Raw genomic sequence first — 19,141 nt, 5'->3', positions numbered from 1 at the left:
GGGATTACCATTAACAACAACTACAACAACAATATTAATGAGAACAACAATACATTAAAGCAATGGTAGTAGACCAGTGTCAACATGACTGAGAAGACACATGACCTGGTAGTAGACCAGTGTCAACATGACTGAGAAGACACATGACCTGGTAGTAGACCAGTGTCAACATGACTGAGAAGACACATGACCTGGTAGTAGACCAGTGTCAACATGACTGAGAAGACACATGACCTGGTAGTAGACCAGTGTCAACATGACTGAGAAGACACATGACCTGGTAGTAGACCAGTGTCAACATGACTGAGAAGACACATGACCTGGTAGTAGACCAGTGTCAACATGACTGAGAAGGCACATGACCTGGTAGTAGACCAGTGTCAACATGACTGAGAAGACACATGACCTGGTAGTAGACCAGTGTCAACATGACTGAGAAGACACATGACCTGGTAGTAGACCAGTGTCAACATGACTGAGAAGACACATGACCTGGTAGTAGACCAGTGTCAACATGACTGAGAAGACACATGACCTGGTAGTAGACCAGTGTCAACATGACTGAGAAGACACATGACGTGGTAGTAGACCAGTGTCAACATGACTGAGAAGACACATGACCTGGTAGTAGACCAGTGTCAACATGACTGAGAAGACACATGACCTGGTAGTAGACCAGTGTCAACATGACTGAGAAAACACATGACGTGGTATGAAAGACACAACAAAACAAGATGGGAAATATTATCGACAGGGACTTTTCACTGGCTGTCCCTCAGGTTGTGGCAGGAGGACACATATTTGGCTGCCAAAACTGCACATTTTGGCTTTTCACACAATAAATATTATACTTTTTTCTTCATCTTTTATAGTTTCAAATTCTTTGTATTGAATTATAATTTTGGGAAATAAATATTATCTTAGGTCTGAGTATTTGTCACAGTGTTATGCAGCTCTATCTCTACCTCTCCCCTGGAGCAGAGTGAGCACAGCCTGTTCTCTCCGGCTAGCCAGGTTTGTCTGTGACGACCGGTCTCTATAGCCAGACTGTGCTCACTGAGTCTGTACCTAGTGAATGTTTTATTCAGTTTTCTATCAGTCACAGTGGTCAAATAGTCTGCCATCATGTACTGTCTGTTTAGAGCCAAATAGCATTGAAGTTTACTTTGATTTTAAGTGGTGTCTTTCCAATAGGTGATATATTTTTCTTTTTGTTTTGTGATGATTTGGTTGGGCCAGATTTTCTGAGTGCTGTCCTGAGGCTAGAAGCTTCTGTATTTATTTATGTGTACTTTAACCATTTGTACATTGTTACAACACTGTGTATATACAATCTCTCTATATATACAGTGGTGTAACAATGTACAAATGGTTAAAGTACACATAAATAAATACACATCAAGTACACATAAGTATAAATATGGGTTTTATTTACAATGGTGTTGGTTCATCACTGGTTGCCCTTTTCTTGTGGCAACAGGTCACACATTATGCTGCTGTGATGGCACACTGTGTAATTTCACCCAGTAGATATCAAAATTGGATTTGTTTTCAAATTCTTTGTGGATCTGTGTAATCTGGGGGAAATATGTCTCTCGAATATGGTCATACATTGGGCAGGAGGTTAGGAAGTGCCGCTCAGTTTCCACCTCATTTTGTGGGCAGTGTGCACATAGCCTGTCTTCTCTTGAGAGCCATGTCTGCCTACGGTGGCCTTTCTCAATAGCAAGGCTATCTCTCTCTGTCTCTCTCTCTGCTCCCCCTCTCTCTCTGTCTCTCTGTCTCTCTGTCTCTCTCTCTCTCTCTCTCTCTCTCTCTCTCTCTCTCTCTCTCTCTCTCTCTCTCTCTCTCTCTGTCTCTGTCTCTGTCTCTGTCTCTGTCTCTGTCTCAGTCTCGGGACCTAGAACAATATAGTGTTTAGACTATTTCAGACTTGTGAACTCTGGAACTCTGACAGTATCCAAACACACCATAATCTTGGTAAAGATGTTCCTGAAGCTAACTTAATGGTGTTTCATCTCCTTGCCAATACATAGACCATCCTCTATAACAATCTAACAACACACACTCATCCTCAAACTTTTTGGACTTCATTTGAAAATGTTTCTAAACCATGACATCACTTCCTGTTGCTTTGACAGAGAACACAAGCGGGGAGCATTCCGGGGCAGGGGATGAACGGCGTGCCAACGGCACCGTGACGACGACCAAGATGGTGGCAGGGGGCGCGGTAGGTGTGGAAGGCGGAGGTGGTGGACATCGGGGGGCGATAGAGGCCAAACCGCCGCTGCACACCAAGCTAGACGTGATCAAGAAGGAGCAGAATAAGAAGAGCCAGAGCTACAAGGTGGAGTCAGTGTCTGGGGGAGTCAACTCCGACATGCACAACTTCTCTCTGGATAACAAGAGGGAGACCGAGTATGTAAGTAATGACTATTTCATGCACCGTGGATAAAGACACTTAACTAATACCTACCACCACCTACAGTGGGGAAAAAAAGTATTTAGTCAGCCACCAATTGTGCAAGTTCTCCCACTTAAAAAGATGAGAGAGGCCTGTAATTTTCATCATAAGTACACTTCAACTATGACAGGCAAAATGAGAAGAAAAAAATCCAGAAAATCACGTAGGATTTTTATGAATTTATTTGCAAATTATGGTGGAAAATAAGTATTTGGTCAATAACAAAAGTTTATCTCAATACTTTGTTATATACATTTTGTTGGCAATGACAGAGGTCACATGTTTTCTGTAAGTCTTCACAAGGTTTTCACACACTGTTGCTGGTATTTTGGCCCATTCCTCCATGCAGGCTTTTTGGTAAAAACTCAACTCGCCGTGTTTGGAGGACAAAGAATGCTGAGTTGCATCCAAAGAACACCATACCTACTGTGAAGCATGGGTGTGGAAACATCATGCTTTGGGGCTGTTTTTCTGCAAAGGGACCAGGACGACTGATCCATGTAAAGGAAAGAATGAATGGGGCCATGTATGAAAATGAAAATGAAAATCTCCTTCCATCAGCAAGGGCATTGAAGATGAAACGTGGCTGGGTCTTTCAGCATGACAATGATCCCAAATACACCGCCCGGGCAACGAAGGAGTGGCTTCGTAAGAATCATTTCAAGGTCCTGGAGTGGCCTAGCCAGTCTCCAGATCTCAACCTCATAGAAAATCTTTGGAGGGAGTTGAAAGTCCGTATTGCCCAGCAACAGCCCCAAAACATCACTGCTCTAGATGAGATCTGCATGGAGGAATGGGCCAAAATACCAGCAACAGTGTGTGAAAACCTTGTGAAGACTTACAGAAAACATTTGACCTCTGTCATTGCCAACAAAGGGTATATAACAAAGTATTGAGATAAACTTTTGTTATTGACCAAATACTTATTTTCCACCATAATTTGCAAATAAATTCATTAAAAATCCTACAATGTGATTTTCTGGATTTTTTAAATTGATTTTGGCTGTCATAGTTGAAGTGTACCTATGATGAAAATTACAGGCCTCTCTCATCTTTTTAAGTTGGAGAACTTGCACAATTGGTGGCTGACTAAATACTTTTTTGCCCCACTGTATCTCTCATAATACTGTACAAACGACCATACCAAACACAGACACACACGCACACAGTCATATTACAGTGTTATTACAGGGTTAGTACAGGGTTAGTACAGGGTTCGTACAGTGTTATTACAGGGTTAGTACAGGGTTAGTACAGGGTTCGTACAGTGTTATTACAGGGTTATTACAGGGTTAGTACAGTGTTATTACAGGGTTAGTACAGGGTTAGTACAGTGTTATTACAGGGTTATTACATGGTTATTGCATGGTTAGTACAGTGTTATTACAGTGCTATTACAGTGTTATTACAGGGTTATTACAGGGTTAGTACAGTGTTATTACAGTGTTATCACAGTGTTAGTACGGTGTTAGTACGGTGTTAGTACAGTGTTAGTACATGGTTATTACAGGGTTAGTACAGGGTTAGTACAGTGTTGGCACAGGGTTAGCACAGTGTTAGCACAGGGTTATTACAGGGTTAGTACAGTGTTAGTACATGGTTATTACAGGGTTAGTACAGGGTTAGTACAGTGTTATTACAGGGTTAGTACATTGTTATTACGGTGTTAGTACACTGTTATTACAGTGTTAGTGCAGTGTTATTACAGGGTTATTACAGGGTTAGTACAGTGTTATTACAGTTTTATTACAGGGTTAGTACAGTGTTGTTACAGGTTTATTACAGGGTTAGTACAGTGTTATTACAGTGTTAGTACAGTGTTATTACAGGGTTAGTACAGTGTTATTACAGGGTTATTACAGGGTTAGTACAGTGTTATTACAGGGTTATTACAGGGTTAGTACAGTGTTAGTACAGTGTTATTACAGTGTTATTACAGGGTTAGTACGGTGTTATTACAGGGTTATTACAGGGTTAGTACAGTGTTATTACAGTTTTATTACTGGGTTAGTACAGTGTTATTACAGGGTTAGTACAGTGTTATTACAGTGTTAGTACAGGGTTAGTACAGGGTTATTACAGGGTTATTACAAGGTTAGTACAGTGGTTAGTAATGTTTTATTGAGGTGTTGTGTGCTGTGTGTGCAGGGCCCATGCAGGAGAGAGATGGAAAGCATCCTGAACAGTCTTAAAATCTCCAATGTGCTCAACCCCAGAGGCTTCCGCATCCCCAACTGTGACAAAAAGGGCTTCTACAAGAAAAAACAAGTGAGAACACGCGCACACCAAACAAACCCCATTTCTTGTTCATAGTGAGTCAGCAGGGTGCATTTATCTGTAACGTTAGCTGTAATACCAGGTCATTATTGATGTTGATAATGTTGTTGATGTTGCTGCTGTCAAAGCAACGTCAAAGAAGGCCGTGGGGGGCCTGGGCGAGGTTTCCTTCCGAAACCTATGTAGTGAGTGAGTGAGTGAGTGAGTGTGTGTGTGTGTGTGTGTGTTGGGGGGGGGGGGGGGGGGGGCGGTTGTATTACTGTCCTCGTGGGTACAGTAAATCCCCATAAGGGGGGATGGTCTCTGAGTCATGGTGGTGTTATTTAAAAAACATTTTTTCTCAGAATTGTATCTGTGAATATACAGTACATGACCAAAAGTATGTGGACACCTCCTTGTCGAACATTTCATTCCATAATCATGGGTATTAATATGGAGTTGGTCTCCCCTTTGCTGCTATAACAGCCTCCACTCTACTGGGAGGCTTTCCACTAGATGTTGGAACATTGCTGAGGGGACATGTTTCCATTCAGCCACCTTCCCCAATCTGTTGCCACAAAGTTGGAAGCACACAATCGTTTAGAATGTCATTGTACGCTGTAGCGTTAAGATTTCCATTCACTGGAACCAAGAGGTCTGAACCATTAAAAACATCTCCAGACAATTATTCCTCCACCATCAAACTTTACAGTTGGCACTATACACTGGGGCAGGTAGTGTTCTCCTGGCATCCGCCAAACACAGATTTGTCCGTCGAACTGCCAGGTGGTGAAGCATGATTCATCACCCCAGAGAAGGTGTTTCCACTGCTCCAGAATCTAATGGTGGCGAGCTTTACTCCACTCCAGTCGACTCTTGGCCCCGCACATGGTGATCCTAGGCTTGTGTGCGGCTACTTGGCTTTGGAAACCCATTTCATGAAGCACCCAACGAACAGTTCTTGTGCCGACGTTGCTTCCAAAGGCAGTTTGGATCCCGGTAGTGAGTGTTGTTTGGAGAGAGCGTAGTTACGTTGGTGCTGGAGCCTACTAGTACTATGGCATGGTTTCTATTTGGTAACCTTTGGCCTACTAAGATGTTCTCTTAGAAACATGTGTCCCTCAGACGACTGGATTTGAGTTTATATAAACCTGTATGTGTTGTGCCAGCTCCTGCCCCACACAGTGTAGGGAGATAGAGTAAGAAGGGATCAGGGGAGATAGAGTTAGAGTTAGAGAAGTGCAGGGAGAGATAGAGTTAGAGGGGTGCAGGGAGAGATAGAGTTAGAGGGGTGCCGGGGGAGATAGAGTTAGAGGGGTGCAGGGGGAGATAGTTAGAGGGGATCAGGGGAGATAGAGTTTTTAGAGGGGTGCAGGGGAGATATAGTTAGAGGGGATCAGGGGAGATAGAGTTAGAGGGGTGCCGGGGAGAGATAGAGTTAGAGAGGTGCAGGGAGAGATAGAGTTAGAGAGGTGCAGGGAGAGATAGAGTTAGAGGGGTGCAGGGAGAGATAGAGTTAGAGGGGATCAGGGGAGATAGAGTTAGAGGGGTGCAGGAGGAGATAGAGGGGTGCAGGGGAGATAGAGTTAGAGGGGTGCAGGGGAGTTAGAGGGGTGCAGAGGGGATAGAGTTAGAGAGGTGCAGGGGAGGTAGAGTTAGAGGGGTGCAGGGAAGATAGAGTTAGAGGGGTGCAGGGGAGATAGAGTTAGAGAGGTGCAGGGGAGATAGAGGGGTGCAGGGGAGAGATAGAGTTAGAGGGGTGCAGGGGAGATAGAGTTAGAGAGGTGCAGGGGAGATAGAGGGGTGCAGGGGAGATAGAGTTAGAGGGGTGCAGGGGAGTTAGAGGGGTGCAGGGGGATAGAGTTAGAGGGGTGCAGGGAGAGATAGAGTTAGAGGGGTGCCGGGGAGAGATAGAGTTAGAGGGGTGCCGGGGAGAGATAGAGTTAGAGGGGTGCAGGAGGAGATAGAGTTAGAGGGGTGCAGGGGGAGATAGAGTTAGAGGGGTGCAGGGGAGGTAGAGTTAGAGGGGATCAGGGGAGATAGAGTTAGAGTTAGAGGGGTGCCGGGGAGAGATAGAGTTAGAGAGGTGCAGGGAGAGATAGAGTTAGAGAGGTGCAGGGGGAGATAGAGTTAGAGAGGTGCAGGGAGAGATAGAGTTAGAGGGGTCCAGGGAGAGATAGAGTTAGAGGGGATCAGGGGAGATAGAGTTAGAGGGGTGCAGGAGGAGATAGAGTTAGAGGGGTGCAGGGGAGATATAGTTAGAGGGGATCAGGGGAGATAGAGTTAGAGGGGTGCAGGAGGAGATAGAGTTAGAGGGGTGCAGGGGAGATATAGGGTTGCAGGGGAGTTAGAGGGGTGCAGGGGAGTTAGAAGGGTGCAGGGGAGATAGAGTTAGAGGGGTGCAGGGGAGAGATAGTTAGAGGGGATCAGGGGAGATAGAGTTGGAGGGGTGCAGGGGAGATAGAGGGGTGCAGGGGAGATAGAGTTAGAGGGTTGCAGGGGAGTTAGAGGGGTGCAGGGGAGTTAGAGGGGTGCAGGGGGGATAGAGTTAGAGGGGTGCCGGGGGAGATAGAGTTAAAGGGGTGCAGGTGGCAGGGAAATAGAGGTAGGGGTGCAGGTGGCAGGGAAATAGAGGTGGGGGTGCAGGTGGCAGAGAAATAGAGGTAGGGGTGATGGTGGCAGGGAGATAGAGGTAGGGGTGCAGGTGGAAGGGAAATAGAGGTAGGGGTGCAGGTGGCAGGGAAATATAGAGGTAGAGGTGCAGGTGGCAGGGAAATATAGGTAGAGGTGCAGGTGGCAGGGAAATAGAGGTAGGGGTGCAGGTGGCAGGGAAATAGAGGTAGGGGTGCAGGTGGCAGGGAAATAGAGGTAGGGGTGCAGGTGGCAGGGAAATAGAGGTAGGGGTGCAGGTGGCAGGGAAATAGAGGTAGGGGTGCAGGTGGCAGGGAAATAGAGGTAGAGGTGCAGGTGGCAGGGAAATAGAGGTAGAGGTGCAGGTGGCAGGGAAATAGAGGTAGGGGTGCAGGTGTTAGGGAAATAGAGGTAGAGGTGCAGGTGGCAGGGAAATAGAGGTAGAGATGCAGGTGGCAGGGAAATAGAGGTAGAGGTGCAGGTGGCAGGGAAGTAGAGGTAGGGGTGCAGGTGGCAGGGACATAGAGGTAGAGGTGCAGGTGGCAGGGAAATAGAGGTAGGGGTGCAGGTGGCAGGGAAATAGAGGTAGGGGTGCAGATGGCAGGGAAATAGAGGTAGAGGTGCAGGTGGCAGGGAAATATAGGTAGAGGTGCAGGTGGCAGGGAAATAGAGGTAGGGGTGCAGGTGGCAGGGAAATAGAGGTAGGGGTGCAGGCTTGCTGCCAGGGGTGTTGAGGTAAACCCTTTGAGGTCGATGTTTGCAGTCACAGAAGTTTTATGACCGGGAAACACAGTGAATAGGAGACCGTGTGAAGCATCTCGGGTGACAATACTAAGCAGAAAGGAGGGTATGGAGAGGAAGAGAGGGGTTTGACAGAGGGGGAAGAGCAGAATTAAACGAGCACAGTCATGAAAGCAAGTTGTTTAAGTCAAGTGTCCCCTAGACTAAAATAATAATCCTGTCTGCAGACGCTGTGTGTGTGTGTGTGTGTGTGTGTGTGTGTGTGTGTGTGTGTGTGTGTGTGTGTGTGTGTGTGAGTGACTGAGTGAGTGAGTGGGTGTTTGTGTGTAATGTGAGTAGCCCAGAAGATAGACGAAGCCTGAGCTGCGGGAGCCATACAGAAGGCTACAGTGAAGTCTAAATTTAGTTGCAGTTACAGTATATGAATTGGCTCAGTGTACCAATGAAAGCCAAGCATGCTTTACCCTGTCCCACTCACTGACTCAACCCCCTCTCTTTCTCTCTTTCTCTCTACAAGTCATCTCTCCCACTCTCTCTACATCTCCCTTTCTCTTCACCTCCCTTTCTCTTCCACTCTCGTCTATTCATTCACCTGGTCTTTCCCACCATCTTCCTCCCTTCTCTCCTCCCTTCTCCCCTCCTCCCTTCACTCCTCCCTTCTCCCCTCCTCCCTTCTCCCCTCCTCCCTTCTCTCCTCCCTTCTCCCCTCCCTTTTCCCCTCCTCCCTTCTCTCCTCCCTTCTCCCCTCCTCCCTTCTCCTACCCTCCCTTATCTCCTCCTCCCCTTCCCCTTCTCCCTTCTCTCCTCCCTTCTCCCCTCCTCCCTTCTCCCCTCCCTTCTCCTCTTCTCCCTTCTCCCCTCCTCCCTTCCCTTCTCCCCTCCTCCCTTTCTCTCCTCCCTTCTCTCCTCCCTTCTCTCCTCCCTTCTCCCCTCCCTTCTCTCCTCCCTTCTCCCCTCCCTTCTCCTCTCCTCCCTTCTCCTCTCCTCCCTTCTCCTCTCCTCCCTTCTCCCCCCCTTCTTTCTCCCCTCCTCCCTTCTCCCCTCCTCCCTTCGCTCATCCCTTCTCTCCTCCATTCTCTCCTCCCTTCTCTCCTCTCCATTTCTCCCCTTCTCCCTTCTCCCCTCCTCCCTTCTCTCCTCCTCCCTTCTCCCCCCTCCCTTCTCCCCTCCTCCCTTCTCCCCTCCCTTCTTCTCTCCTCCCTTCTCTCCTCCCTTCTCCCCTCCCTTCTCCCCTCCTCCCTTCTCCCCTCCCTTCTCCCCTCCTCCCTTCTTCTCTCCTCCCTTCTCTCCTCCCTTCTCCCCTCCTCCCTTCTCCTCTCCTCCCTTCTCTCCTCCCTTCTCTCTTGCCCTTTCAGTCCATCCATCCTCCCACCTGGTCCAGCTTTGTTGGGTGGAGAAGGAATCTCCTTGTCACGGAGGGTAGGGACAGGCTTCAGTGGGTCTGTGTGTTTGGACACACCCCCTATCCTCCCCACTCCGCCTCCCTTCCTCCCTCCCTTTCTTTCTCTTCTCCTGCATCCATTTATCTCCCCCCTGTGACCCTCCCTCCCTTCCTCCCCAGCTGAACCAGGCTATAAGGTCTGACTCATTGAGCATTCTGCGTTCTGGAAGCGTACTCTGTCGTTGGCCACAATGGCTTTATAATAACTGACTACCCCCTCAGGGACAGAAACAGATATTTTAATTCTGTCTCTCCCTGTCCTTGTTTCTCCCTCCTTCTCTCTCTCCCTCCATTTCTCTTTCTCCCTCCATTTCTCTCTTCCTCAGTTTTTTTTGCAGGGTAATGAATTACAGTCTGTTTGGCCCGACTATCTCTCTCTCTTTTCTTCTCCTCAAATCCAGCCTTTTTATTTCTCTCACATCCTGCTATCTCTCAGTATATAATGTTGCTATGCATCTCTCGCTCTACCACCACTACAGTTGCTTTTCTCTTATGGTCCTATCTTTTTACACTACCTGTTGAATGATTCCCTGTACAGCAGGATGCATGACCACAGTGTGACAGTCCATCTACTGGGCAGCAGAGGAGTCTCTATCACTGTTGAATGTATGCCTATGCTCGTTTCAGAGTGGCTGCACTGAGGCTCTTATTAGCCCTGCTTTATGCAGAAAAGCAATATCCTGCAGCCATGTGCAGGCCAGGGAGCCCCCCCCCCCCCCCCATACCCCTTGACTTAATCCTCATTTTGTTGTGTTACAGCCTGAATTCTAAATGGATAACAATTATATTATTTCTTACCCATCTACACACAAAGTGAAAACATGTTGTTAGACATTTTTGCAAATGTATTGAAAATGAAATACATAAATATTTAATTTACATAACTATTCACACCCTTGAGTCAATACTTTGTAGAAGCACCTTTGGCAGCGAAGAGCTTTATACACCTGAATTGTACAATATTTTCCCATTATTCCTTTTTAAATTCTTCAAACTCTGTCAAGTTGGTTGTTGATGATTGCTAGACGGCCATTTTCAAGTCTTGCTGTAGATTTTCAAACAAATATAAGTTATAAGTGTAACTAGGCCACTCAGAAACATTCATTGTCGTCTTGGTAAGCAACTCCAGTGTAGATTTGCCCTTGTGTTTTAGATTATTGTCCTGCTGAAAGTTGAATTTGTCTCCAAGTGTCTGTTGAACGCAGACTGAATCAGGGTTTCCTCTAGGATGTTGCCTGTGCTTACCTCCCGATGACAATCATACCCATAACATGATACAGCCACCCCCATGCTTGAAAATACAAATACAGTGATGTGTTGTGTTGGATTGTCCCAAAACATAACGCTTTTTATTCAGGACAAAAAGTAAATTTGACAAATTTTTACTTAAGTGCCTTGTTTCAAACAGGATGCATGTTTTGGAATATTAGTGTTTCCTTCTTTTCACTGTGTCATTTAGGTTAGCAAGGTAGAGTAACTACAATGTTGTTTATCCATCCTCAGTTCCCTCATACCACAACCATTAAACTCTGTAACTGTTTTTAAAATCACCATTGGCTCATGGTGAAATAGCTGAGCACTTTCCTTTCTCTCCGGCAACTGAGAAAGGAAGGACGCCTGTAACTTTGTAGTGACTGGATGTATTGATACACCATTCAAAGCCTAATTAATAACTTCACCATGCTCAAAGGGATATTCAGCTTCTAGTTTAAAAACATTGTTTCTCTTCTACCAATCGGTGCCCGACTTTGCGAGGCATTGAAAAACCTCCTTGGTCTTTGTGGTTGAATCTGTGCTTGAAATGTAAACATCTGATGAAATCTGATTGAGGAACCTTACAGATAAATGTATATGTGGGGTACAGAGATCGGGTAGTCATTCAAAGATCATCTAAGGATCGGTGTCCCGCTAGTGGGACAACTTCCGGTGAAACTGGAGGGTGCACAATTCAAATAAATAATCAAAAATATTATGGATTTTAAACATTTAGATACATATAAGAGTCTTATATCGGCTGAAAGCTGAAATTCTTGTTAATCTAACTGCACTGTCTGATTTACAGTAGCTATTACAGCGAAAACATGCCATGCGATTGTTTGAAGACGGCTCCCCACATCAAAATATTTTTCCACCGGCACAGGTTTCATACATTCACATATAACAATTAAATATTCACTTACTTTTTGAAAATCTTCCTCTGATTTGTCATCCAAAGGGTCCCAGCTATAACATGTAGTGTCATTTTGTTAGATAAAATCCTTCTTTAAATCCCAAAAAGTCAGTTTAATTGGTGTCATCGTTTTGAGAAATCCACTCGTTCAACTTGCAGAGAAAATCTAACCCTAAACTTTGTTTCAACAAGTCAAAATACATTTCTATTTACTCCCCAGATACCCTAAAATTTCATCAAACTATAATGTTTCTTTCGGAAAGAAGTATATTCAATAGGAAACCGATTTTAGCAGGTGCATAATGTCTTCATGGCACACGCAAACACACATTTCCAAGACTGTGTCCTTCAACTAAAACTGTTATTTCTTATTCATTGTTGAAGTTACAAGCCTGAAACCTTGAACATAGACTGCTGACACCCTGTGGAAGCCATAGGAATTGCATCCAGGGAGCTAATTTCCAATATGTTGTTTCCCTTGCATTACTAAGAGGATGGTCTCAAAAAAAAGAAATTCTGGTTGGTTTTTCTTTGGATTTTCGCCTACCATCCTATCCTGGCTTCAGGGCCTGAGCTACAGGCAGTTTACTTTCACTGTCATTTGAGGCAGGAAGTGGAGAAAAAAGGGGCCTAGCCTGAATCCATTCAGGCTGTAACGCAACAAAATGTGAAAAAGTAAAGCAGTCTGAATACTTTACATTCGGAGAGTATTCAGACCCCATGACTTTTTCCACATTTTTGTTACGTTACAAACTTATTCTGAAATTGATTAAATTGTTTTTCCCCCTCATCAATCTACACACAATTACCCATAATGACAAAGCAAAAATAGGTTTGTAGAATTTTTTTAAATACTGAAATATAACATTTACATAAGTATTCAAACCCCTTACTCAGCACTTTGTTGAAGCACCTTTGGCAGCGATTACAGCCTCGAGTTTTGTTGGGTATGACGCTGCAAGCTTGGCACACCTGTATTTGGGGAGTTTCTCCCATTCTTCTCTGCAGATCTTCTCAAGCTCTGTCAGGTTGGATGGGGAGCGTTGCTGCACAGCTATTTTCAGGTCTCTCCAGAGATGTTCAGTTAGGTTCAAGTCTGGGCTCTGGCTGGGCCACTCAAGGACATTCAGAGACGTGTCCCGAAGCCACTCCTGTGTTGTCTTGGCTGTGTGCTTAGGGTCATTGTCCTGTTGGAAGGTGAAGCTTCGCCCCAGTCTGAGGTCCTGAGTGCTCTGGAGCTGGTTTTCATCAAGTATCTCTCTGTACTTTGTTCTGTTCATCTTTCCCTCAAACCTGAAGAGTCTCCCAGTCCCTGCCGCTTAAAAACATCCCCACAGCATGATGCTACCACCACCATGCTTCACCATAGGGAGGTTGCCAGGTTTCCTCCAGACGTGATGCTTGGCTTTCAGGCCAAAGAGTTCAATCTTGGTTTCATCAGACCAGAGAATCGTGTTTCTCATGGTAAGAGAGTCTTTAGGTGCCTTTTAGCAAACTCCAAGTGGGCTGTCATGTGCCTTTTACTGAGGGGTGGCTTCCGTCTGGCCACTCCACCATAAAGGCCTGATTGGTGGAGTGCTGCAGAGATGGTTGTTCCTCTGGAAGGTTTTTTCATCTCCACAGAGGAACTCTGGAGCTCTGTCAGAGTGACCATCGGGTTCTTGGTCACCTCTCTGACCAAGGCCCTTCTCCCCCGACTGTTCAGTTTGGCCGGGCAGCCAGCTCTAGGAAGAGTCTTGGTGGTTCCAAACTTCTTCCATTTAAGAATGATGGAGGCCACTGTGTTCTTGGGGACCTTCAATGCTGCAGACATGTTTTAGTACCCTTCCCCTGATCTGTGCCTCAACATAATCCTGTCTTGTAGCTCTGCAGACAATTCCTTCAACCTCAACTTTTTTTGTTATCTAACATGCACTATCATCTGTGGGACCTTATATAGACTGATGTGTGCCTTTCCAAATCATGTCCAATCAATTGCATGTACCACAGGTGGACTCCAATCAAGTTGTAGAAACAGAAAGTGAACACACTCTCAAATACGCACACAACCATACCCCTTTCAAAGGCACTTGAATCTCTTGTCTTGCACGTTCACCATCTGAATGGCACACATACACATTCCATGTCTCAAAAAACATCTGTAACCTTTCTCCTCCCCTTCATCTACACTGATTGAAGTGGATTTAATAATTGACAGCAATAAGGGATCATAACTTTCACCTGGATTCACCTGGTCAGTCTATGTCATGGAAAGAGCAGATGTTCCTAATGTTTTGTACACTCAGAGTACATTTTGAATGAGCTATTAAAGACTTTCAGAACCCATTGAATTCTCCAATTACATTGGATGAACTACTGCACAAAATACAAACCCTCCAACTCAAAATGGCCTGTGGTGTTGATGGTTTCCTTAACACGGACCACAAATCCAAATTGGCTATACTTAAACATTATCCTTAGCTCTGGCCTCTTCCCCAATATTTGGAATCAAAGTCTGATCTCCCCATTACACAATGGAGACAAATTTGACCCCAATAATTGCCTTAGAATCTGTTAAACAGCCACCTCTTGAAAAAACCTCTGCAGTATCATCAACAGCAGACACCACATTTCCGCAGTGGAAACAATGTAGAGAGCAAATGTCAAATTGGCTTCTTACCAAGATAATGTATGACAGACCACATATACACCCTGCAAACCCTTACTGACAAAGAATCAAAAACAAAAGCAAAGTCTTCTCATGTTTTGTTGATTTCCAAAAAGCTTTTGACTCAATTTGGCATGAGGGTCTGATCTACAAATTGAGGGAAAGCAGTGTTGGTCGCGAAACATATGATATTATAAAATCAACGTACACAAACAACAAATGTGCATTAAATGACAATATGCACACAGATTTTTTTCCTCAGGGCTGTAGGGTGAGACAGGGATGTAGCTTGAGCCCCACCTTCTTCAACATGTGTCTTCAGAAAGTATTCACATCTCTTTACTTTTTCCACATTACGTTGTGCCACAGCCTGACTTTAAAATGTATTATTCAATTAAAATGTACATTTAGATTTTGTGTAACATGATTTGTTCAATGACTACCTCACCTACAGTACGTACCCCACACATACAATTATATGTAAGGTCCCTCAGTCGAGCAGTGAATTTCAAACACAGATTCAACCACAGAGACCAGGGAGGTTTTCCTATGCCTCGCAAAGAAGGGCACCTACAGTATTGGTAGATGGATTTTTTTTAAAGCAGACATTAAATATCCCTTTGATTATGGTGAAGTTATTAATTACACATTGGATGGTGTATCAATACACCCAGTCACTACAAAGATACAGGCGTCCTTCTTAACTCAGTTGCAGGAGAGGAAGGAAACCGCACGTGGTTTTCGCAATGAGGCCAATGGTTACTTTAACAGTGGCAGAGTTTAATGGCAGTGATAGGAGAAAACTGAGGATGGATCAACAACATTGTAGTTACTCCACAATACTAACCTAAATGACAGTGTAAAGAAGGAAGCCTGTACAGAATAAAATAATCCAAAACTTGCACCCTGTTTGCAACAAGGCACTAAAGTAAAACTGCCCAAAAAATTGAGAATAAATTATCTTTATGTCCCGAATACAAAGCATTATGTTTGTGGTAAATCCAACACAACACATCACTGAGTACCACCCTCCATATTTTCAAGCATCGTGGTGGCTGCATCATGTTATGGGTATGCTTGTCATCAGCAAGGATTAGGGAGTTTTTTTGAAAAAAATAAATGAAGTAGAGCTAAGCACAGGGAAATTCCTAGAGGAAAACCTGGTTCAGTCTGCTTTCTAACAGACACTGCGAGACAAATTCCCTTTTCAGCAGGACAATAACCTAAAACACAAGGGCAAATCTACACTGGAGTTGCTTACCAAGATGACATTGAAAGTTCCTGAGCGGCTCTGAGAGACTTACCCAGAAAGACTCAATAACACTGACGTGTGTGAATACCTATGTAAATTAGATATTTCTGTATTTACTTTTTTTAAATAAAAAAAATCTAAAAACATGTTTTCACTTTGTCGTTATGGGGTATGGTGTGTAGATGAGTGAGCAACATTTTATTCATTTTGAACTCAACAGAATTTGTAATAGGTCAAGGGCTATGAATACTTTCTGAAGGCACTGTATCAATGAATTGGCAAGGCTCTAGATCAGTCTGAAGCACCCAGCCTCACACTACTGGACTCAGAAATCAAATGTCTACTGTTTGCAGATGGTATGGTCCTTCTGTCCCTAACCAAGGAGGGCCACAGGTTATTTCAGACTTAGGCCTTGACAGTGAATCTCAGAAAGACAGAAATAATGATGTTCCAAAAAAGGTCCAGATGTCAGGACCACAAATACAAATTCTATCCAGATACCATTGCCCTAGAGCACACAAATAATTATAACTACGTCGGCCTTAACATCAGCACCACAGGTAAGTCTGAACGATCTGAAGACAAGGCAAGAGAAACCTAAAACTCAACATCCCAATTAGGATCCGGCTAAAAATACTTCAATCGGTTGGAGAACCCATTGCCCTTTATGAGTCACGTCTGGGGTCCACTCACCAACTAAGAATTCACAAATGGGACAAACAATATCCTTCGCGTACAATGTAAAACTTCAAATAATGCATGCAGAGCAGAATTAGGACTATATCTGCTAATTATCAAAACTTCATAGAGATTAATCAAAAGAAGAGTCCTCTCTGCCAGCTGGTTCTGTCTCTCTTCACAAACACAAACCGACACCAAAGGGCCCCAGGACAACATCACGATTAAACTCAACCAAATCATTAGAAAACAACAAGGTAACTATTTGACACACTGGAAATAATTAATCAAAAACAGAGCAAACTGGAATCTGAATCTGGCCCTAAACAGAAAGTACACAGCGGCAGAGTACCTGACCAATGTTACTGCCCATAAAATGAGGTGGAAACTGAGCTGCACTTGCTAACCTCCTGCCAAATGTATGGCCATATTAGAGACACATATTTCCCTCAGATCACACAGGCCCACAAAGAATTTGAAAACAAATCAAACATAGATAAACTCCCATAACTGTTAGTTGAAATGTCTCAGTGTGCAATCACAGCATCAAGATTTGTGACCCGTTCAAATCAAATCAAATCTCATTTTATTGGTCACATACACATGGTTAGCAGATGTTAATGCGAGTGTAGTGAAATGCTAGTGCATCTAGTTCCGACCGTGCAGTAATATCTAACAAGTAAATCTAACAATTTTCACAACAACTACCTTACAAGTGTAAAGGAATGAATAAGAAAATGTACATAAAAATATATAGATGTGCGATGGCCGAACGGCATAGGCAAGATGCAGTAGATGGTATAGAGTACAGTATATACATATGAGATGAGTAATGTAGGGTATGTAAACATTATATAAAGTGGCATTGTTTAAAGTGACTAGTGATACATTTATTACATCCAATTTGTAATTATTAAAGTGGCTAGAGATTTGAGTCAGTATGTTGTTAGTGATGGCTGTTGAACAGTCTGATGGCCTTGAGATTTAACAGTCTGATGGCCTTGTTTTTCAGTCTCTCAGTCCCAGCTTTGATGCACCTGTACTGACCTCGCCTTCTGGATGATAGTGGGGTGAACAGGCAGTGGTTGTTGTCCTTGATGATCTTTGCATGATCTGTGCATGGCCACGCAGTCATGGGTGAACAGGGAGTACAGGAGAGGCCTGAGAATGCACCCTTGTGGGGCCCCAGTGTTGAGGATCAGCGGGGTGGAGTTGTTGTTTCCTACCCTCACCACCTGGGGGCGGCCCGTCAGCAAGTCCAGGACCCAATTGCACAGGGCGGGGTCGAGACCCATGGTCTCGAGCTTAATGACGAGTTTGGAGGGAAACTATGGTGTTAAATGCTGAGCTGTAATCGATGAACAGCATTCTTACGTAGGTATTCCTCTTGTCCAGATGGATTAGGGCATTGTGATTGCGATTGCGTCGTCTGTGGACCTATGAGGCAGTAAGCAAATTGGAGTGGGTCTAGGGTGTCGGGTGGGGTGGAGGTGATATGATCCTTGACTAGTCTCTCAAAGCTCTTCATGATGACGGAAGTGAGTGCTACGGGGCAATAGTCATTTAGCTCAGTTACCTGAGCTTTCTTGGGAACAGGAACAATGGTGGCCCTCTTGAAGCATGTGGGAACAGCAGACTGGGATAGGGATTGATTGAATATGTCCGTAAACACACCAACCAGCTGGTCTACGCATGCTCTGAGGACGCGGCTAGGGATGCGAGGGTTAACGCGTTTAAATGTTTTACTCACATGGGCTGCTGTGAAGGAGGGCCCACAGGTTTTGGTAGCGGGTCGTTTCGGTGGCACTGTATTGTCCTCAAAGCGAGCAAAGAAGTTGTTTAGTTTGTCTGGGAGCAAGACGTCGGTGTCCACGATGGGGCTGTCTTTTTGGAATCTGTGATTCACTGTAGACCCTGCCACATACGTCACGTGTCTGAGCCGTTGAATTGCGACTCTACTTTGTCTCTATACTGACGCTTAGCTTGTTTGATTGCCTTGCGGTGTGAATAGCTACACTGTTTATATTCGGTAAAGTTTCTGGTCGCCTTGCCATGATTAAAAGTAGTGGTTCGCGCTTTCAGTTTTGCGCGAATGCTGCCATCAATCCACGGTTTCTGGTTGGGGAAGGTTTTAATTGTTACCGTGGGTACAACATCACCGATACACTTGCTAATAAACTCGCTCATTACCATAAGAAAAGGGCAACCAGCCAGACAACATTGTAAATATAACCAATATTTGTATTTTTGCAGTATATATCTTCCCCTACCATTTGTACTTCAAATACTGTTACAACACCGTACACAGCTGATAACATAACATTTGTAATGCCTTTTTGAAACCTTTGTGAGTCTAATGAGTTACTGTTCATTTCTTATTGTTTAAACTCAGCAAAAAAAGAAATGTCAATTTTTCAGGACCCTGTCTTTCAAAGATAATTCGTAAAAATCCAAATAAACAGTTTTAACACTGTTTCCCATGCTTTTTCAATGAATCCTAAACAATTAATGAACATCCACCTGTGGAACAGTCGTTAATTAAGACACTAACAGATTTCCTTCCGGTAGGCAATTAAGGTCACAGTTATAAAAACTTAGGCCTTTCTACTGACTCTGAAAAACATCAAAAGAAAGATGCCCAGGGTCCCTGCTCATCTGCGTGAACGTGCATTAGGCATGCTGCAAGGAGGCATAAGGACTGCAGATGTGGCCAGTGCAATAAATTGCAATGGCCGTACTGTGACATTCCTAAGACAGTGCTACAGGACGGACAGCTGATCATCCTCTCAGTGGCAGACCACGTGTAACACCTGCACAGGATTGGTACATCCGAACATCACACCTGCGGGACAGGTACAGGA

General features: G+C 44.5%; 1 protein-coding gene across 5 annotated transcripts in view; it reads left to right on the top strand.

Annotated features, from left to right (window-relative positions):
* Positions 1 to 19,141, top strand: part of LOC139409429 (insulin-like growth factor binding protein 3) — a 65,592-nt gene that overhangs the window by 9,792 nt on the left and 36,659 nt on the right. For all 5 annotated transcript variants that reach the window (XM_071154577.1, XM_071154575.1, XM_071154574.1 and 2 more), the window contains exons 2-3: positions 2,142 to 2,422; positions 4,613 to 4,732. In XM_071154577.1, coding sequence (XP_071010678.1) covers positions 2,142 to 2,422; positions 4,613 to 4,732 — 401 coding nt within the window. The remainder of the gene's footprint in view (positions 1 to 2,141; positions 2,423 to 4,612; positions 4,733 to 19,141) is intronic.

Source organism: Oncorhynchus clarkii, chromosome 5, assembly GCF_045791955.1.
Source record: "Oncorhynchus clarkii lewisi isolate Uvic-CL-2024 chromosome 5, UVic_Ocla_1.0, whole genome shotgun sequence".
In the NCBI taxonomy this organism is placed as follows: domain Eukaryota; kingdom Metazoa; phylum Chordata; class Actinopteri; order Salmoniformes; family Salmonidae; genus Oncorhynchus; species Oncorhynchus clarkii.
This window is presented reverse-complemented; position numbering and strand designations above follow the sequence as displayed.